The 23390-nt window shown below is 40.6% G+C and overlaps 1 protein-coding gene across 2 annotated transcripts in view; it reads left to right on the forward strand.

The window, feature by feature from the left end:
* The window catches only part of iqsec3b (IQ motif and Sec7 domain ArfGEF 3b), a 92766-nt gene that overhangs the window by 21234 nt on the left and 48142 nt on the right, over positions 1-23390 (forward strand). For both annotated transcript variants that reach the window (XM_072434377.1, XM_072434379.1), the window contains exons 3-4: positions 17479-17581; positions 22204-22611. In XM_072434377.1, coding sequence (XP_072290478.1) covers positions 17479-17581; positions 22204-22611 — 511 coding nt within the window. The remainder of the gene's footprint in view (positions 1-17478; positions 17582-22203; positions 22612-23390) is intronic.

A 23390-nucleotide genomic window follows, 5' to 3' on the forward strand; every position in this document is an offset into this window, starting at 1 on the left:
TAGTTTTGTTAAAATTACATAATTTTGCTCATATTTTAAAATGATTAATAATTTAGACAATTTTGATCCACTCTCATAATATCTTTGTTTGGTAAAGAGCAGGTTATTAATATCTCCTCTTATCTTTTTGATTTCCTGTAACACTTGAGGATTCCCCATCTTGGCATGATTTGCCTCCAGTAGTTTGAGTTTTTATGCAGATCAGATAGCTTTGTCTGCCTTTGTTTCTTTTTTGCCGAAGCAATTGATATAATTTTACCTTTACAACAATTTGGCGAACAGTCTTCTTGACCGATTTTCATAGCAGCATCCCAGAGGATGAGCAAAGAAGTTTCACAATTATGGTGAAGCAGGCTGGCATTGAACCTCCAAAGGATATGTACAGTATATATATATTTTTTAATTTTTCCTACAAGTCTACAGTAATGTACATATCATAAGTCTATTGTGCCTAGATGCTGCTCAGTGATTTTTTTATGTCTTCATTGGAAATAAAAAGTATTCCATTGTAGAGAAGGATTAAAGAACTTGGTGTACTAACGTGCACTGTGGTTCATCTCCCTCCACATATCAAGTCCTATATTATTTTTCTTTTCTCATATTTTTTATCATTTGATTGGCTTAAATATGCTGTTGACATTAAAGGAAGCTACTAGTAACTTTTCCAATGCCATTAAGTTGGTTGAGTTTACACTTATTAATTTTCCAATACAAAACTAGTTTAAAGGCGCAATGGACGATTTTTCGGTGATTTGAGAACGCAGGCGGAAGTTTACGCATGTGCACTCCCCCGTGTGGACTGATACAACACACACGTGCGTTTGTTTATTAGCGCAACGGAGCGCATCGCATCGCTCGTCTCCCGTAGATTTCTGTCCACTTCTGCGTCAGCTCGAACTGTCTTTCTCCGTGTTCATTTTGCCCCTTACACTGAGGGAACTATATTATGATAGATCCATTCGCTTAGGCACGCGGAAACGTGAGGACGAACCGCACGCGGCTGCAGGTGAGCGATAGGTGCGTTTTATGATTGATACGTGGCAGGACAAATGATTTATCCACGCCACGAGGAAATAAAATGATATGAAATGATAAAAAAATGTGCTGAAAAAAATCGTCCATTCCACCTTTAACACAACAGATAAACACAAGAACTACAGAAACATAAAACCGAAGAAAAGATGAACTTAAGTACAAGAAGGTTCATGCCAAAAACATGCACTGAACCCAAATTAACTAACCCTAAATTTGAGGGAAGTCCAGTCCTAATGAAGGGCCTCTAGAACTTGCCCCAGCCCATTCCTGGATCCAATCCTCTGAAGGAACTGGCTATACTACATCCCCAGGCCATTATGCTTCTCTGCCGTCCTCTGTATATAATTATCCAAAAAACCAGTCTCAATTAGACACAATTGTACAAAACAGATACCACCAATACATCAAGCATGTATGTATATAATTACCATCTTCAATTTGGTCATCATTGTTCTGACAATACAAACTCAAATAAACAAAGAAAGACAATTATTTAAAGGTTAAAGGTTATATAATTACCATTTATGTTAAGCATCCTTATAACCTTAGTGATGCTTTATAAGATGTAATAAAGTCAGATGCCCAGAACAAATAGATCACCTAATTGTCATCAGGGTCGCTTCAAAATAACAAAAATGTCCTACAATGTGACAACAGCATGAGCTCAAATAGTTGGTGGATCCAACTCTTGTTGCTGTTCAGGTCCCTGCATTTTTCTGAGGAACATTCTGCCTCTTCAGGTGTTCTTAGCATATGTTTTTCTTCAAAAGTTGCCAAAAGAACTGCTGGAAAGTATTGTATGATGATTGTTTCTGAGGGATCCTGACAACAAAACCAGAATCTGTTTAGTCATCTCTCTTTTTTGGTGCTTTGTGGGTAAAATGGAGATTTTTAAGGCACATGTCGACCAAGAGGTGTAGCAGTTCACACCTGCACCATTTTCAGAAGACCCAACCACCATTAATTTAACTGTGAATACATCACCTGTAGTACATAACCAAGTTTTCTTTCAGCAACCAAATTACTGTGCTGCTAAAATTTTGCATACACCAAATAAAAGTAAAGTAAAAATAAGATGATGGCGCTCTACTGCATCTAATTATAGTGTTTTATTCCTATATTTCTCGCTTATATTTTATTCTAAGCAGAAAGTGCTCCGTTAACATTGTTGTTGTTGTTAGCATTACCTTGTGAGCAAAGCTTGGGCTCTGAATGTTGTGAAATGTGCTTATATAATGAATAATACTGGTTCTGTTTTTTAGACACACATTTGACACACATTTTATTACACCAGGTGCCCTACCCTACACAACCGCATTGAACCAGCACTAACCCTCTCCTCATGATCACAATCCCTTTTCCAAAATGACCTACTATATCAGGCCAGATGGTTCAAACCCACATGAGCGCGCATACTGTATTTGTCACCTCTGATTCACACATGAGTTGTTTGTTTACCAGTGCGGTGTCTGTTTGTGAGATACATTCACCATCTGCACATCTCCAGGGTCTAACAGCATTCTCTATGGACTCACAGGGTTAATCCAATATTCTGTCTCCACTTCAGGGGCCCTTTTGTAGCACAGTGTCGCTGTTGTGTGAGGTCCTGTGTGGGTTGGCCGCAGTAGATGCAGAGGCATGTGGGAGCACTTCGCTTGTGAAGCAGTGATGTACTTTTCCTTCAAGAGACACAGATCAATGAGAGTTGTAATTGTATTGTATTTATTTATAATATTAATGAACATTATGCATGCACCTTATAGCCAAAGTGGCTAATTTGTATCTTCAGTCCCTTGGCAGGTTGATATTAGAATGGTGGCACTCTAGACTCTGGTAGAAATGTCAGTGAGGCAATGAAGGGAGAGTAGGATGGGTTTGTTATAGAAAGTTACTCTATCCAAGGTAGAGACACTGGTGGTGAAGCGGAGGAGACTGAGAGTGTTCTGCAGCTGCGGTGGAGGCACAACCTGGTTGTAACCCGGCCAGCCATAATTGAAATCATTGGCCAGTTCTACGTTTTCTCATCTACATTTTACGTAGCTACATTTTGACTAGCCTTGTCCCCCCAGACTGGTTTGGTTTAGATGCTAGGTCCAGTTGTCAGCCCAACTAATATTTTCTTAATGAATAAAATTAACATCGTATCTGAATTATACTTTTTAGTCATAAGGCTAGATATTCACAAAAAGATGTTCAGTTCAAGTTTGGGTCACTATGAGACCTTGGTTTATCCTCAGATTTGTTCTGTTTGTATTTAACTTCTTTGCGCCTCTACACCGTGTTAATATTCCTTTTTGTAATTCATTGGATAATATTAGTTGCATTATGCACTGAAAATATAATAATTTGGTACTGTAGCTCAGTGGTAGAGTGCTCAGCTTCTGATCCAAAGGTCCGCGTTTCGAATCACAAAGTCTGAAAAAGATTTCCACTTGGCTACAAGAGTCATTCACTAGGGCCAATTTAGAGTTGCCAATTTGGCACATGCATGTCTTTGGACGGTGGGAGGAAGCCGGAGAACCCGGAGAGAACCCACAGTAACACGGGGAGCACACAATAGACTCCACCCAGAAAGATCATGTGATGTCGCTCTGCCACTGTGCACCCCCAAAGACTATGTCAGACTATGTTTAAGCAAGTCTTTACAATTAGGCTCTGTTTCACCAAAAAACATAGATTGTAACATTTTTTGAAGCATCATTTTTATTATTCTCAAATTGTATTAACTTATTATTCTTAAATAATTAAAAAAAACATAGTTAATGTTTTTTGAGCAGCTGTATCTGTAAACTACATAACTGTGGCAGGTCAACCAGAGCAGCCTCATCTGGAGAAACATCCAGCCTTTTCTGTGAAGGGTTCTGCCGTAATTTATGGAATATGCTCCATGTCCATTTAAAATCGATGACAAAATTTTGTATCTTCAAAAAAGAAACTAAATCTTGGATGTGCCAGCTGCAGCAGCAGCAGCAGCACTGCACTCACGTTTAATGTGTTTCTAATGTATATTTTCTTGTGCATGTGCTAATGTTGTTGACCAGTGCTGCGAATTAGCTCCGGCTACATGCATACATACATCGGGCTAGTGTGTCGGTGTAATCCCTCATTCGTCCAGGCTTGTTCCATAGTAGAAAAAGCTTCAGTTGTAGTCATCTGGACTCAGTTAGAAAAAATAGACGTTTCGACTCTCATCCAAGAGTCATTGTCAATAAAATCGGGCTAGTGTGTTACAGTTAATATAATGTTTTTGTATATTATGTCCCTATTCAAATAAACCAATAGATGAATAAATTACATATTTTATTTGTATGTTAACAGACCCTTAAATTTGCTTGGCATTTCATTTTTTTTAATTTAAAAGCATGTTTCTACTGAAAGCACTCATATATCTCGTCAAGATTGTGTGTTAAGACTCCATCTACTTGCAGTAGAGGGAATTACCAAGAAGAAAAAAAACTTCTTAGTTTGCACCAACATGCTAATGTAAGCATACAGTTTTAATGAACATGATATGAGGTAGAAAATAAACCAGGAGAGACGCACTGTGATTTAAAATCTCTTTATAGGGGAATTCTGGAGACTCATTTACATGTTTTTATTTGTACAAATCCTATGCAGATAAGGGGAGAACATACAAACTCAAGACCTTCTTGCTGTGAGGCAAGAGCACTTACTGCTGCGCCACCTTGACTCTTGATAAAACCATGGCAGGGACAGTGATAGATAACAGCAGCAGCTGGCTGTAAAACACCAACAAAAAATTAAACAAATATGCAGAATCCAAAAAGATGAATTAAGTCTTCAGACCATGTTTGGTGTTGTAGCTTGACATGTTTTGACTGCTTGTCTGCAGTCATTTTTAGACACATGATGTGATGACACGCTTTTGTTTTACACAGTCTTTTGCATGGTTCTCGCTCTGGGAGAGGAAGGACGACAAGCGCCCTGAAAACCACATTATGGATTTGGATGGAGCAAAGTCATTGGACAGATGATAACAAACATCAGCACTGGATAAAAGAAGCAATAGAACTACGCAAATGTGCCAATACAATGAACCGAGACAAGAAGGACACTCTTATAGAATAATTGATACTCCATTATCGTACATAAACAGCTCAGTGTGTTCCAATGCCATAGCTTTTCTAATGTCCGATCTGTATTCTGTTAAAATACCACCAGTGGGTGCACAAAGTTGGCCCAAAGTTGGACAATTGGCCCAAACAGAAGAAAAAGTACACCAAGAAAACCAAACCTTGCAGCACCCACAGCAATTTTTAGATCACATTTGTTGGAAAAGAGCCGAGAAAATGAAGTGAGAGAAGCCTATATTTGTTTGACAGTTTTTTTTTAAGTTGAGCTTCCACTGTTGTGCTGTCTTCACTACTGTCCCCTGCGGTCAGCACATACAGCTCTGTTGCTGTGCATCCTTAAGAAGGCACTGTCGTCCTTCCTCTCTCTCAAGACAGACCGGGGCATTGGCGTAGCATCTGGTAGTTCAGCCAGTGCCCACTTGGGCCATCAATACCGAAAAACTGACTTGTGCACTACAGGGAGGGAGGTGGACCGGACCGGCTGGTGTCCTAGTGCAGTGGTAACAACCTGTAGTTCAACACCTAGAAGACAGTGGAGATGAGAGTGGACATATTAGTCTGGCTTAGGTAGTACTACAATTAATGCAGTGTTCACCCCATTATAAAACTCCCCTGATGTCTGTATCATTGCTAATAGATGAGGACCTATCATCCCACCCCGGTGATTTTCCCTTTTTCATTCCCATTATAGCTTTTAGTCAGAGTAATCGGATCCCCAAGATGTTCAGCTTCTTCTTCAGACAATACATGCAGGGTTCGCCCTTACAACAAATGTTCATATTTTGCTTGATCCAAACCTATTTCGGAGCGGTAAAGTTTAGAATATTTTTTTTTTCAAATTCATGGTTAATTTCTCTCGGTCTGATTGAATAGCCATGATATTTGCGTATCTTTCACTTTCCTGCAAACTTAGAGCTAATAGGTGACTCGGTTACAGTCCATCAGCTTTGATTGTTTAGTTCCCGAAGCACTACCTCCCTTGTTTTTTCCGTGTTTACTCACCTCTCACAGCGTCTTGGTCCTTGTTTTGTGGGTGATTTTAAAGACAAATGTCAGCAGCACGACTTAGAAGTGCTAACGTGCAGTCATTAACGTTGATTTTGCATAATTTATGTCCCCTTTAAGTAAAGAACAAAGGGTACAGTACATCTACTGTTGTACTTTGTTACATTGAACATTGCTAAATGTCATTTAATACTTTCAGAATATACAAAACCTCACAAAACGACAATATGAACACGTAAGTGTTTGTTCCTATGGTTGTAAAACCATAGGAACAAACAATATTACCCTTACCACTTGTATCTTTGTTCATTTTTCACTTTAAACCATTTCTGTCATCATTGCAAGCATTACAAGCTTCTCTAATACCTGTAGAGACTCAGACTCATCTGGCAGCTATAGCCAATAGCATCATATTATATATTGACATTGTGTTTTTTTCCTCCCTCAATACCTTTTTGTACATGTAATCTGGCCTATTGGTGTGCACTAATACCACGAGAGCTCTTCCCTTCATCCTCTGCGAGCCTGTATTACCCGTAACCCTATACACCACAATATAATCTGACAGAAGTGCTAGCATGACGTGAACCCTGTCAGCACGTGTGTGGGCTTGACATTACGGAGCCTTTTGCTGTCCGCATGTATTAATAGCACAAATCCCCTAATGTATTCTAATGTACTCTAATGTATTCGGATGCAGCCTGTGTTTTAATGGACTTGAGAAGGCAGACAGCTAGCCTGCCCACAGCACGCACAAGCACACACGCACACACACACACTCGCACACACACACGCACACACACTCGCACACACACTCACAAACACACACACACACGCACGCACGCACACACGCAGACACACGCGCACACACACACACTCGCACACACACACGCACACACACTCGCACACACACTCACAAACACACACACGCACGCACGCACACACGCACACACACACGCACACACACACACGCACGCACGCGCGCACACACACACACACACACACACGCAGACACACGCACACACACACACACACACAAACACACACACACACGCCTTATGGCTCGTTCTATCTAGCTTTGGCCATTATGTCTCATTTTACATTCTGTGCTCCTCTAAGTCACTTTATCACTTTAAAGATAGGGACTGCGGCAATAATCCATATCATATCACAGATGCCGCGTGAAGAAGAGTGGAAAACAATATTAAGTTTTAAATGCCGCGTTAGAAGGTAGAAAGTGTGTTGTGTCCTCCCTTTGGAAAATTAACTGTTGATTAATTGAAGTTTCATTTAACAATGCTACAGTAGTGTATTTGGGCTCAAAACTTATAGGAAGAAATCCTTGCATTTCATTGCAATTTAGAATGTGTTTCAGTGGAGGATGCGTATTAAAAGTGAATGTTTTATTTAGAAACCTTGTTGCGCCTGATATAATTTAGTTTTTTATTTTCCCCGAGCAGAGCAGTATCAGGGTCACCTCTGAACTCTGAAGGTATAGTGTTTGTATAGTCTATATTATGTTATCATATGATATAGTTTGTGTTTTGAATGTTCTTTTAATTGTTTGTCCAAATTACAGTTTGAAATTAAATTAAATAAAAGGAGATCTAAAAAAACTGCTACATGGGCATTGTTAGATTATAATAACTCATTTAACTAGAATAGTTCCACAGAGATACAGTGCATTATGTCTTGTACAGCGAAGTCCTGGCCCCAGAGGGATCCTAATGAACATATGAATAATGGATCTTTATAGAAGTCTGTACACACAGAAAGGACCTCACCTCAGGCAGCTTTTTCAATCTGAATTATGTCTGGTATGGCCACAATTTTCACCTTTTTGCATATTGGCCTTAAAGCTCCAGCATTGGTCAATATTTGTTCAAAACAAATATATAGGAGATATGGTGCTTTGGGGCACTATTTAAATACATATGACAGTTTAGACCTAGTTCGACAATTTTGGTGATGTGATGAATTTTACTGGATGGACATAAAGCTGAATTCATGTGGTCCTCGGATCTTCGAGTTTCCAAGATGAGAAGTCAGGGCTCCAATTTGCATTCATACTTCGTACTTTTATCTCAGAAAGTCTGGATTTTGATGTCACCAATAATAAAATCATTGAGTTTGTTTATAACAGCCTTTAATAGAGCTAACCAGTAAGATTTCTTGTTGTTAGTCTTTCCATAAGCTAACGTTATACGTTTGCTTTGGAAAACATTCCACATTTTTTTATTTAGCAAGCAAACTTTACATCGTTAAGTTTGTTTATTGGCCCCGTAGGCACATTTTTCAATTCAATTCAATTGCATTTATTTTTGTAACGCCCAAAATCACAACAATAGTTGACTCTGAGGGCGACAGTGAAAAATGCATTAAACAATGTCCGGGGGGACGAGGGAGTCCCTTGTCCTTAGACCCTCCTTCTCGGCCAGGAAAAAACTACAAAAAACCTCCCTGGGAAAAAGTAGAAACCTGGAGTTCCACAGTGAAGGAGGGATCTGACTCTCACAGACGGACAGACGGACAGACGGACAGACGGACAGACGGACGCGAGGGAGACAGTGGAGCTGGAGCCACTCAGGAGGAGAACCAGTTCTTCAGGAGGAGAACCAGTTCTTCAGGAGGAGAACCAGTTCGTCAGGAGGAGAACCAGCTATTCAGGAGGAGAACCAGATCTTCCAGGCAGATGAAGGACCGTCCATATGGCGTAGAGACCGCTTCACCAGGACACAGGTCATCAATGGGTTTAACCCACTCCCTCGGGGAAGTGAAAAAAAGAAAAAGAAAAGGCAATGAACAGATTGCAAGTGGAATTAAATATTAAATATTGTTTGATAGAATAGTCAGAAGCAGAGGATAGTGCTCAAGCTGTCATACTTCCCCCAGCATAGTTGCTCCTAGGGCAGCGTAGCTGAAACTGTACATTTATATTTCTGTTCCTGATCATAAGAGATTTCAAAGTGAAACGTTTTAAGCCTGGTCTTAAATGAATCAAATCAAATCAAATCAATTTATTTTTGTAAGGCCCAAAATCACAACAACAGTTGCCTCTGAGGGCCAAAGGGAATGATGAAGGGACTGTGTCTTTAACATGGACCGGGAGCTGATTCCATAACACAGGCGCTTGGTAGCTAAACGCTCTACCTCCTACTGTACTTTTAGAGACTCTTGGGACCACCAGAAGGCCAGCATTCTGAGAGCGAAGAGCTCTGTTTGGATGATATGGTTCTATAGCATCTTTGAGGTAGGATGGGGCCATGTCATGTATGGCTTTGTAGGTCAGGAGTAGGATTTTAAAATTGATTCTAAACTCGACAGGGAGCCAGTGAAGGGACTTGAGCACCAGTGTAATATGCTCTCTTCATTCGATTACTGTTAGTAATCTTGCTGCTGCATTTTGAATCAGTTGAAAACTTTTTATGGAGCTTTTGGGACACGCTGCGAGCAGGGAGTTACAGTAGTCTAACCTAGATGTTACAAATGCATGGATACGTTTTTCAGCATCGCTTTTAGGCAGGATTCTTCAGATTTTGGCTATGTATTGCGCAAATGGAAATAGGCTGTTTTACAGGCTTGGTTTATATATGAGAGCCCTTGGTCAAATAAGACTCTGAGGTTTCTTACAGTAGAACTGGAGGCTACACTGACATTGTCCAGTGTGACTATCTGCTCAGATAAAGCGTCTCGTAGATGTTTAGGGCCTAGCACAATAACCTTGGTCTTTTCAGGGTTAAGAAGCAGATAGTTAAGTGTCATCCAGGTTTTTTTTATCCTTCACACAAGCACTAAGTCTGTCTACTTGATCGCTCTGATCAGGTTTCATTGATAAATACAGCTGAGTGTCATCTGCATAGCAGTGGAAGTTAATGCCACTCTTGACCCATCCCTCAATGTGCTTGGCTTGGTCAGGACTTCTCCAGCTGGAGGACTTTTACCTATTATGCAGGTTTTGGGTTTATGGGGGAAACTGGAGTGTCCGGAGGAAACCCACCCGAAACATGGGTGGGCCGGGTCTGGCCTGGGAGTTAAACCTTCTTGCATTTTGATTTGTATCATCATGACAAATTTCTACGGGTTAATCCCCTATTGATTACATTGTATTTGCCATGAAATATCTAAATGGAAAATTCACAAATGCACTTTCTGATTATTTATATTAGTGATTAGACTAACTAACGTCTTGTATTATACCAAAGAATAGCATTTTAACTATATTAATTTTCGCTACCCCCCTGTATTAGATATCATTGGTCTATAGAGAATGCTGTGATGTCATCTGAAACCCATCAATACTAATACTGAGAATGTATAATGCAAAACTATTAGCATGCAGAGGCAGCTGTGGCTTCGTTCAATCCCAGCACTTTCCCATGTACAAATGTATGAATGAGTGGCTATCGGTACTGTAGATTGGCAGCCAAGCAAGCATCAGTCTGTACAAGGGCAGCTGTGGCTACTGAAGTGTATAGCTTTGAGTATGGGCAGTGAATACCACTTAGAGCATCTTGAAAAGAGCCCTAGAAGCTAACCAAATCTGGTTTAATCATGCTCGATGATACATTTGCTGTGTCTCTCCTTTACTTAACAATATTGAACTGAGCAACTTAAACAAACTAACAGATGTTTTGATGGAGTTATGTCAAGAGGCATCAACAATTAAAGAAAGATGCACAGCTGTGTTTAGCTCTGGAACTGTCAAACAAACTTAGTCACTTTTCAGCAGGAGTCCAGCTGTGTGTGGGCCCTCACTTGCTCCTCACACACATACTAAAGTTTTCATTGAAAGATGGCTGTTTAAAGATCTCTTAAAACCCAGGCCAGATGATGACAATGATTTGGAGCTGATACGAATGTCAATGTTGAGCTGATTACGATTAATCACCTGATGTTTACTTTGCCTTTAATTGTGTTATTTACCACGAACAACCACGTTAAAGTGATTAATTTATAAGCACACCATTGACACTTTTATACACAAACAATGTACATTATTTATATATTTATAACTTTATAGTGACTAAAAATTTGACAATAAACCAAAAGAGCTGTACATGATGTAAATACACTTAATAACATTGAAACACCTCTCCCCAAAACATAAATGATGTCAAGTACAATTACTGGTGTGAACTTTGACCCAGGCTACCTCTTACGCCATTGTGTGAATTTTGAAGTTTAAAATCTGGGCTTTAAAATGAGTTATGACATGTCCATATTGACAGTGCTGAAGTTGTCGCGATCTGATGATTTTTGCATGTAAAACAAAAATATGATAACAATTTGCATGGCGTACCAACTACAAGTCGAGAGCCCCCCATGCGGCTGCAGACCGGAAACTGGTGGAACTGCTGGTCTTTATTCACTATTCAAGACCCCCAACTCTGCATGACCAGTACGTCTCCTGGACTCAGGGATGAGCAGGTCAGATCGCTTCTCACCCTGGACATGGACTATTTGAGCCACTCCACTCAGGCATGAGGCTACGGTCTATACAGACCATTTCCTTCTGTCACAAGAACAGTTTCTTTCCATCTGATGTTGGACTTATGAGCACTTTACAACACCTGCCACAACATTAAACATCAGCTCAAGTCAGCTAAACCTTTGTCCATGGCTGATGCTTGTTATTTTGGATACTGTAGATCAAAGGTCTCAAATTATATTTTCCAGGGGGGGCAGATTTTTTGAAGGGCTAAGGTCCAAAATCACACCACAATTTTATGTTTTATTTCTATAAGATCCACAAACAACTCACATTGACTCAATTCAACAACAGAAATCAACATAGGACTTTTACTTTTAGTATTGTTAAAGGCGGTATGGACGATTTTTCGGCGATTTGAGAACGCAGGCGGAAGTGCGCATGTGCACTCCCCCGTGTGGACTGATACAACACACACGTGCGTTTGTTTATTAGCGCAACGAAGCGCATCGCATCGCTCGTCTCCCGTAGATTTCTGTCCACTTCTGCGTCAGCTCGAACTGTCTTTCTCCGTGTTCAGTTTGCCCCGTACACTGAGGGAACTATATTATGATAGATCCATGCGCTTAGGCACGCGGAAACGTGGGGACGAGCCTGACGCGGCTGCAGGTGAGCGGTAGGTGCGTTTTATGATTGATACTAATGATTTATCCACGCCACGAGGAAATATGATAAAAAATTTGCTGAAAAAAATCGTCCATACCACCTTTAAGTAAAATATCATAACAATATTACATTACTAAAACATGAAAACCTAGGTTGAACCTTCATTTCGTCTTTTTGTCGCTTTGAAGCTTCAATACATCGTTGTGGCAGTAATTGTTTTGAAATGCTAAAAAAGTCTCTCAGCAACGAGCATTAGGCCAACATTAGGCGGCGGGTGCGGCGCGTAGCACGGGAAGTGCGTACGGGGGAGCACGGCGCATCGCGGCCCGTGCGAGGGAGCACCCGCCCCGCTCCCCGCGCTGGCCACGGCGCGCCGTGGACCATGTGGATTGAGTAAACAACAGGTGACATTATTTGGAGAATTCATAACTTCTACTGATAAACATACCAAAGGATGTTCAGAGATGTTCACTAGAGGTGAGCAGGGTCTATCAAGCTACTATCGTTTTATCAACGCGTTAACATTTTATGTGAAGCCAGTCTTTCGTCTTTTCAGCTTCAACCCATTTTGAGAAGATCCCTAAAAACCCAGGCAATGCAAATCCCCTGTTTACCAGAAACCTGACTTGACTAGTGCAAAGCAGCCCTGGACCAAGACCAGGTTTAATCCAAGACTAAACTAACTACCAGTATATTTTCCAGAACAACATGGATAAACTATAAAACAGGACTAAAGCAGGACTAAATAAGGACACAAAAAGGACTAAACCATGGCCTATTTGAAAAATAAATGTCATTAGAACATTTGGTTAAAATTATATTAAAAACATAGTAGCCTACAGTAGCTGTCAAAAAAAGCTTACTTTGCTATTTAGTGCATAAGAACAAACTCAGCTGTCACTAGGTCATATGCACAGTATCACGCATGTTTTGGAGTTCTCTGACCTGCAGCAGCCCCAGACCTCGGCCACTTCTTTCTCAACTCACTTTACTTTTTTTTTATTAGACTGAGCATTAAAATATATGCAATGTAATGAAATGGAGAATGGGAAAAGGTTCTTGAAACGGATCTGTACCTGAGAAATTATTTATTTTTTATCTTTCCTTTGCTTCCATAGTTACGTTCTCTACGACACTTTAGCTGAAACTTTAGCTGTAAAATGATGCGTGTTTTGTTACAATATAACACATATTCACAGAGAAATCAGCTTTACGCGCCTAAAGCAAAAATGCACATGTTCCAGGATGAGACCATGGTCCGTGTCATAACCTGACAATACGCACACCCCACACAGCAGTCTGATGTACCCTGTCTTCCGGTGCCACAGCGTCTAATGTTCCTCGTTGTCGAGCAGACTTCCAAACACTCTGGGCACACGATCCTTACACGTTACATTTACACTAAATCATCAGTGAAGCTGTTATTTACTGTTATCACACGTTTGTGCTTTGACAGACCATTGTTTCAGATGAACCGGGGCTCTCTGGCCCACCGTGACCAGCGAAGGAGCTGCCACAAAGCAGCACAGAGCGCTGCGGTTGTTGTACGTTGTACGCGAAAAACATTAAATAATATATTTTTGATTATGGGAAATTAGGCTGCAGGCCAGACCAAAACGCTTCGGTGTCTGGACTTGGCCCGTGGGCCGCCTATTGGAGAACCCTGCTGTAGATATTGGATGTAGGAGAGATTACATTGACACATTCAAAAACTGTTAATTTAATATCATTACGCCAGTCACGAACATACCTCCACTTCTTTACATTTTACACTACATTTCACACAATGCAGCTGTGAAACTGGACAAACCTGCTATCTCTGCAGCACTATTTTGTGTGCTTTATTCCCCTTTGTGTTCAAGTGATAGGAGTAAGCATTATCTGGATCAAGAGAAAGATTGAAAATGCAAGCAACATTATCTGACTGCAACCCGGCGTAATTACACACCATTATAGAGGCTCTTAGGGTTTGATTACAAGTCTTTGCTGACATCAGTCTAGCCACGCAAAATGTGCTGAATATCAAGTCTTTACGCACTTTTTATGAATAGTACAGCGACATACAGATACATATTTCCTATGAAGCTGCATGGCTCAGATATTGTTGGTTGGTTGTGTAGCTTTGAGTGTTCCATCTAGGAACATGACGCTGGGATTAGCGCAGACAACAGCATTCATTATATTGAATGTGATTGAAATGCTTTTTACCCATGGCTGCTTCTGACTGTTCTGACAAGTTGCACGGATTGTTGTTAGGAAGTATTTTTTATTCAAAAGTCTTATTTGACATAGAGTTTATGCAGAGATGAACCATGGCCTTGGGACCAAGCCCTTCAAACACTTATTTCCAAATACAACTATCAGTAAACATGCCAACACGATCCTGAAGAACGGTCTAGACACATGTGACCAACTGTTTTCAATGTACAAATAACTATGCACAACCACTGGCCACACTTTCACCCAGAAGTAGGGATGTCACAATATCAAATTTCAGTGTTACGATTATTGTGAGAAAAATCATCACAATTATTCACGGTTATTGAGACTGTGACCAAATAACAGTAAAATCTTTATTTCCCATTGTCTAACATGTTACTATTCCTCAATTTTGTGGCCGGCTTTACAAAATGTTACTTTCTGACAGACAAAATTAAGTTAAATTTGACAAAAACAGCCAAATTGTCAATTTTTTGGACTATTTATTGAACAAAAAATAGTCAATTTCTTCTCTAACATTGTCATGGTTATTATTTTTTGGTTCTTACCAACCTAAATAATCACGATTATCGATTACCATAACCTATAGACATCCCTTCCCAGAAGTCAAACTAATAAACTAAAAAGTTTGTGCCACAGATTAGTGTGAAATAGTGTCTCAACCTCGACATCACAACATAAGCTTATTAATACAATACGTCAACAGGGGATACATCAGTTTATTGTCTTGTACTGTATTTCTCATTCACCAGATGAGAGATTTATTCGCTTATTGTACATTCTACATATTGTACAGTATCATGTGTAATCAGTGCATGTTTCAGGGTAAACTGCAAATCACATTATTATTGCAATTCAAACAAAGCCATATTTTCTTTATTTCTTCCTCTTTTACTCACCCAGGAGAGAAACATCTTATGTTAATAGCTCCACAAGCCGCCATCAAACTTTCAATGCAAACACGGTAGTGCGCCTTCTAAAGGCCCATTCAGTCATTACACCAGAGTAGTGCAGTCCCTACAGTCCGCAGAAAGCTGTGGGCGGGACTAGCCACTGCACTAGAGCCTGATGTCAATCAACTGTAAAGGAGAATGATTGGTCAGTGCCAGGCCAATGCTAGTAACACAGGGCCTTCTGCTTTCTGTCCAAATTTTATTGACAAACTTAATGCAAAGTAACAGCAAATATGATATTAAATTAAGCATTTAAATGCTGAAATGTGTAGGCCTTCTGTGAAGGTTCCCCTTTGAGTTCAGGATTGTCTTGTTCCGCCAAATTGCCTCTGTTATCATCTAATGCTTTTAATTGTCAAATAGACAACAATCGAAATGTCATATCATCTTGATTGTTGTAATATGTCATAATTTTTACATAGCTCCATGACTGTGACCTCCAGTGAGTATACCAATTTAACTTATACAAGTGTTAAATACATCTAATTTATTTGATTCTTGAGGTTGGTGAGCATGCAGACTGCATGTCAAACATCTCATTATGTTTATTTAAAGGCACATTATGTAACTTTTCTGGTAGGAATCCACCGTGTTCAGCTTGTGCATCTTTTAAATATACATAATTCCCTTCAACACTATACCGGTATGTATTTTCAGTTCACTAAATTTACTTTTTTGGCAGTGTTTACTCAGAACATAACTATGCTTCATAATAACTGTGCTTGAAATTACATATACAGTATGTCAAGCTATTTATTAGACCTGTTGTTGCTCTGAGGTTTGAACCTGTGAACTGAGACCAGACTGCAGACCAGGCTTCTGGCTCAGTTCACAGGGAAGAGGCAAGACTTAAGAAGGGCCTCATTATCATACAAAGGGGACCTGGACACATCCACTTTAGAGTTGATATTGTTTTTATAATTTTACAAAGTGCAGCTTAAAACTGGTGTATTCAATTACACAGGTATTTTTATCACTAAAAACACACCTAAAAACACATTTATTGTTATTGGCTCACTTCTCCACAGATCTGACCTGTAACTTGGCCCTGCGGCTTCACCTGCTTGTCTCCCAGGTGATTGATGAGTTTAATACCATACTATAGAACACTCTAAGACAAGCCGGTTCAGATTCAGATGAGCTGCTCAGAGGTCGCACAGGTAACACAAGCAGGTAAAATATAGTAAGTAAAGTAAAATATGATCTATTGGACATAATTATTTAAATGATTGTGAGCACTGAGGCTTTGTTGCAGTGATTTAGTGCACACAATCAAAAGCTTAGCTTTTATACCTGCTCCGACCAATACCATCGCATCTGTCAACAAGTCACATCACCAGTTTTCCAATTGGTCTTATAACTACAAACGGCAAATTAAGACTAAACTTTGTATGAGTGAACAGAACATCAGTTCTAAAGTAGCCTGTTAAATAACTGCATTTTGGAAAGATTTGTTGTTGAAACGTATTCATGGGCCAGTAAGATGGATTCTCGTAATTTTTGTGAATTCACAAACTTTTGAGAATCCATCTTGTTAGGTCTCTGCTAGTGTGTTCGACTGTGGGGCCCAAACCACCAGTGGTGCAGGAATAGACCAATCATAGGGCTGCATTGTGGTTTGGGCGGAAGCCAAAGGTGAAGCACCCAAAGAACCAAAACAAACATAGCCGTGCCGATGGATGTACTTCAGTCTATTTTAGAGGGAATATGGACTTTGTCTTTAAAAAAAAAAAAAAAGTCATGCACATTTGGTCTGGTTGTGAGGGGAAAAGATGTCAGTGTTTTTCTCTCAACTGGTTTTAAGTCAACACAATTTGGATTCCTCTGATTATTCCACTGTTGTGACGCTTCATCTAATTAGTGTGAATTTAATTTTTAAACGTTTTTTCAAAAATCCTTGTCACTGTTAATACAAGATAAAGATAAATGAGGCACTGGGCAGACAAGTAAGATCAATATACCATCTCAATGACAGAAAAATGACGGCAAACCCACAATAATGCAGACAAGATAATCAACCATGGATGATAAGAATGTAGACAAGATGAAAAACTTACTCTTCCCTTATTTTTAACAGTGCACCCTTGCTGAGCCTGGAAGATGGGACGTCGTCATGTGCACAGCCTGTGGAGGGGACCAAGAGAGAGGGCCCCAGCGAGTACGAAAACAAGAACAAGCAGGTGTGTGTGTGCTTGCGCGTGTGTGTGCGTGTGTGTGTGCTTGCGCGTGTGTGTGCATGCGTGTGTGCATGTGCTTGTGTGTGCGTGCATGTGTGTGCGTGTGTGTGTGTGTGCGTGCATGTGTGTGCGTGTGTGCATGTGTGTGTGCGTGCTTACGTGTATGTGCGTGTGTGCGTGCGTGTAGGTGTGTGTGTGCGTACGTGTAGGTGCGTGCGTGCATGTGTGTGTGTAGGTGTGTGTGTGCGTGTAGGTGCGTGCGTGCATGTGTGTGTGTGTGCGTGTAGGTGTGTGTGTGTAGGTGCGTGTGTGCGTGTAGGTGCGTGTGTGTGTGTGCGTGCATGTGGGTGTGTGCGCGTGTGTGTGCATGTGTGTGTATGTGTGTGTGCGTGCATGTGTGTTTGCGTGCATGTGTGTGCATATGTGTGTGCATGCATGTGTGTGTTTGTGTGTGTGTGTGTGTGTGTGTGTGCGTGTGTGTTTGCGTGCATGTGTGCGTGTGTGTTTGCGTGCATGTGTGTGCATGCATGTGTGTGTGCATGTGTGTGTTTGTGTGTGTGTGTGTGTGTGCGTGTGTTTGTGTGCGTGTGTGTGTGTTTGTGTGTGTTTGTGTGCGTGCGTGTGTGTCTGTGTGTGTGTGTGTGCATATGTGTGTGCATGTATGTCTGTGTGCATGTGTGTGTTTGTGTGTCTGTGTATGTGTGTGTTTGTGTGTGTGTGTGTGTTTGTGTGCGTGCGTGTGTGTGTGCGTGTGTGTTTGTGTGTGTTTGTGTGCGTGCGTGCGTGTGTGTCTGTGTGTGTGTGTGTGTGAGGGGAGAGAATCCTGAGCAGAACATGAGTTTGCAGGTGGGCAGAATGCAGTAAAAGAAAGTGAAAGATGAACATTTGACATTTCTCCCTCCTCACGATCCCATTCAAATCATCTATTTTGGTCCGTGTTGACATGAAAAAAGAATACCAGCGATTCCACGGCAACAGGAACGCCGAAGGATGTAAGGTTGTCATGGTAACTGGTAATAACGTCTACAGATGGGGAGAGAGACGTTTTTATGGGCTGCTGCAGTTGGATGTCCTCTCACTCACACCCACTTTAAGTCCACTCCCACTCTGCTGTCTTTAAGTGTGCGCTATTGTTCTGCTCTTTGTATAGAAAGAGGGACTGCAACACAATGTACACTGGCGTCTGTGGATGTTAGAATGTTAGATGTGAAAAAACACAACATTTAATAAAGTGTAGTTTGATTTGTTAGTAAATTATTACAGATTTTTAAATGACTTTTGGAGACCGTGTTTTTGCAGAAATCACTAGCTGTTTGTTTCAGGTAATTAGCAGTTGGCTAATGCTAGTTTACATATTATTGTGTGGCTAGGCTGATAAACGTTTTTTTTTTTGCCCATAGGCTTTATTTAGACAGGAGAGGACAGGGTGAAATGGGGGATGAGAGAAAGGGGAGGACATGCAGTCGGGATTCGAACTCACGACCCTGCGGCCGACTGCACTTAGAGCCTGGCCTACGTGTTCTGTGCATTAACCACTCAAAGTTTGTAGCTTTGAGTGTTCCATGACTCTGGGATTAGCACAGACGACGGCATTTATTATATTTAATGAGATTGAAATGTTTTACACTTTCACTGATTGTTGTTAAGATTTTTTTTTTAATTAAAAAGGTTGTGATTGATCTAGAGTCTTGTTGCATCTGCTACATTGAATCAAACACTTTTTATAAATAAACCATGTCAAACAGACGACAGGTGAAATGTCATATCAACTTAAAGAAGGTGCTCTGGTCTGATGAGACTAAATTTTACTTTTTGGCCTAAAAGCAAAACACCATGTGTGGTGTAAAACACCCAATTGAGAATTTGTGGAAAGTTTTGAAAACTAATCGCAAATTCTCTCCATCCAATTGGACTGAACTTGAGCTTTCTTGAGAATAATGGGTTCAAATTCTGTAGTTGAGCAAAGCTGGCAGAGAGCTCTAATGAGGGGAAAGGCAATTCTACAAAGTTTTGACTTTTGCAAGCTGGTCTTTTTTGGTTTTGCATTTTTTTAAATCCGGAAATCATGTGTAATTTTCCTTTCACTTCACAATTGTCTGTTGTTTTTTGTTGCCCTTTCACAAAAAATGGAAATAATGTATTAAAGTTTGTGGTCGTGACATAACAAAAAGCTACTGTACATTAAGGGGGCTGTAACAGATTTTTACGGTCTTAAAAACATGAGAAACAGAACTAGTTCATTTTAAATAAGTTGTAAGTTGTATGTAAGAGTTTACTGTCCCGATAAAGCTAACAAACATTAGTATGCTAATAGTCCACTTCCTGCTTCACAAAGGATAAAATGCTCTAAAATTTAATACAGACAGCACAATGGTCCAGTCTGACCCTCAGAGACATCACTTTATATATAAATATATCGAGTACAGGCCCTTAACGGATGAAAAACAAGTCAGTTTTGTCTGAGGTCTGCAAAGAGCATTGAGGATCAAGCTAAAACACTAGTGGGGGCAGTTTGAGCCCTGAAGTGAACAGAATGAGTGTGGTGCAGTTAAATAGACTTTAGAGTGTTGCTTAGTGGTTGAGTGGATAGCACACATGCCTTCAGGTGGACTGGCTGCAGTGTCGTGAGTTTGAATCCACCTCTGACAAGTGGCTGCATGTTCACAGGCTCACACACACACACACACACACACACACACACACACACACACACACACGCCACATCCCACTATAGATTCCAATATTGTATAAGATCCACAGTGAATGTAGCAATCAAAATACAATAAGCATTGAAGAATCTTCTCTCAAAGACCGACTCATACTTGATTTGAGTTGGATTGGAAGATTGGAAAAAGCATCGCATTGTCTCCTCTGATTCCCACTGTGGGACGTAGTAATGCCAGAGGAGGCTAATGTTATGGCGGAGCCGCTCTGCCAGCCGTCCAAACAGGAGTGTGTGTCACAAGTCATCCATCCTGCTCCCCGGCCCATCAGAGCGTATTAGTCGCTAAATGATGATCGATGATCCTTGCTCCAGATATAACGCAGTGATTCCTCTTGCTTTAAAAACACTGAGGCGTACAGTTTCAGGTGCAAGGATATACCCATGACTAATGCAGTTTTGTCTTTTCATGAGAGGGCAAAACAAGAGTGCTCGTGTAGAGGTGACTGGGTAAATATGGGTAAATATATGTAGAGGTCAGATTGTGCTTTCAGTTTATTATTGTTCCTCAGCAGCAGTCACACCTAGAGACATATTTATTGTATGATTATAGTATTTTTGTATATTCTTCCCTATTGCTGGGTTTCTGGGTTGTAACAAAATCCACTGCTAACAGTACGATATAATCACAATATTCATCTCATGGCACAATATATATTGTGATATCGTGAAGAGGCCTTTCATGTGAATCCTTACTGTCATACACGTTTTTGTTGTCTGCACTGAAATGGAGCAAAGGATAAGGATTGTGACTGACCTATGATATTATTGTGAGTCATTTAAGGATATATTGGTTATTGTTACATTCCTAGTTAAGGCTAGTTTTTTTTTGGCAGTTTGCTCTCTCAACATAAGATCTTTCAAATGGAAACAACAGCATTGCCCAAATTGCTCCTGAAGATGTTTAATATTTAATTTAATCCACTTGCATCCATAGATGGGACATTGTAACTTCAAATGCCGTTTTCTCAAAAAGTGTAGCTCCTGCACACACCAAACTTTTTATTTTTGTGCTTCAAATTATTTTGACAGATGGTACGGAAGGATTCATCAGTATTTAATTCAAAGCCTGATTTATTTAAGTTTAAGTTTTCGTCAATTTTTACTCAGAAACTCTAATATACTCAAATACTAAATAAGAAACTCAAAACCCCCTTTTTTGTATCAATGCAGGGCTATTCAACATCTGGCCCAGGGGCCAAATCAGGTCTTCCAAGTAATTTAATCCGGCCCATGCCCCATATTTCAAATATTAAAACAAATCAAAACAAAAAAACGTGTTTACTGAGTTATTTCTGGGTTAAGCCTAGGTTTGGTCTGGTTTAGTCCCTGTTTAACTCGGCTTTAGACCTGTTTTGATTCAGGTTTGGTCCCGGTTTAGACCTGGTTGGTACTAGTCTAGTCCTAGTTTAATTCTGGTTCAGAACTGGATGGGCAATTTTTGTTGTTCCTCACAGAAATCGACTCTGTAAGTAGTTATTTTTATTATATTAATGAAAGAGAGGATATTTTGTGTCATCCAAATTACAGGAGTTACTTTAGTGGCGTGTTGTGCACATTTGGCCCAGAGGCCTTGGCCCTCTGAAAAATCTGGCCCTCTGGAAACCTAAGTTGAATAGCCCTTATGTAATATGTCAACAAAAGTAAGCAAGAAACTTAAACCTGTCTCTGTCCATTAATCAGATTTATATGTCCCACATATGTGCTGTGAAATGTTGGTTATTTTTACATTTAAAACAACTTATGTATATTTGACTGTATTACATGGAAAACTCTTTTTTCAAACTTTCAATTTAAAAGTTTTTGTGAAGTTGACCTCAAAACGTTTCAAACTGATCTCTTAATTTAAAATTCAACTGCAGTGTCATAATTGCTTAAATGTCTCTCTCCTTTTCTACCTCAGATTGAAGAATTGGAGCTGAAGTATGGTGGCCACCTGATAGCAAGACATGCCGCCTGCCGCATCCAGATGGCGTTCCGACAGTACCAGCTCAGCAAAAACTTCCAAAAGATCCGAAACTCCCTGTCAGAGAGTAAACTTCCGCGTCGGATCTCGCTGCGCCAGCCCAGTCCCTCAGGCCGCAGTCGCAACGCCACCCAGAGGCACAGCTACTCCCTGCACCCTGGCGGAGGACAGGTCCCTCTGCGCTCCAAGACTCCACCTCCTCCACCCTGTCGCTCCACCTCTCTACCCCCCTCACCCGCCTCAGGACCCAACGCACCCCACAGCTCCAGTATGCCGCAGCCGCCTCCACAGACAGCCATGCCTGGGCCCTCGCTCACCCAGCTGGAGGACTGCTTCTCTGAACAGGTAAGGTGAGGTGTGGTGGTTGGTGGAGTTTATGATGGATCACTCACTATGTTTACATGAAAACTGGATAACTTTTCAAAATGCATGTACAGCCAGGAACAACGATTGAGGTGTCTTGATTTGAATCCCAAAGATCACATGTGGAGAAATGCGTGTGTAATGTTATTCCTGCTGCATGTAACAGTGTAGTCCCATCACACTAGGAACAAACCAGGCATTCAACAGCACAGGTAAGAAGAAAATATAAGTCATGTTTGGGCGTGTATTCACCCATTTAAGATGACAACCATGTCCCTCCACCACGGACTAACACGTGTGGTTTTGTTTTGGTCTGCTATGTTGAAGTCAAAGTAAAAACTAGCATTTCAATGTGTTTAAGAACTTAAAAAAACAGTCTCTCATGTCTGAAAATCAGATGCTCAGTGTCAGGTGTCGCTTATCTATGCTTGCAAAAGTGCATATGTATAAGCAGCATATTTATTACCAATTATAGATCCAACGTTTTGTTGCTATTGCTAAATAATTAGACACCCCTGAGCATTTGGCACCTACGGTTAAGATTAAGGTAAACTTTACTGTCCTCGTAGAGAAATTTGTCCTCTGCATCCTTCAGTGCTGCTGGGGCCACCTGTCAGCTGCAGTGGTCGCTGGGACCCATCTCCAGATCTTTGTGCTAGACTTGGTCAGGACTGTAGCTGGAGGATTTAACCTACTGTGCATGTTTTGAGTTGATGGGAGGAACTGGAGTGGCTGGAGGAAACCCACCTAGACATGGGAAG

This window comes from Eucyclogobius newberryi, unplaced genomic scaffold (genome assembly GCF_026437365.1).
Source record: "Eucyclogobius newberryi isolate DKJ021-1_F unplaced genomic scaffold, fEucNew1.0.hap1 SCAF_7, whole genome shotgun sequence".
Taxonomy (NCBI): domain Eukaryota; kingdom Metazoa; phylum Chordata; class Actinopteri; order Gobiiformes; family Gobiidae; genus Eucyclogobius; species Eucyclogobius newberryi.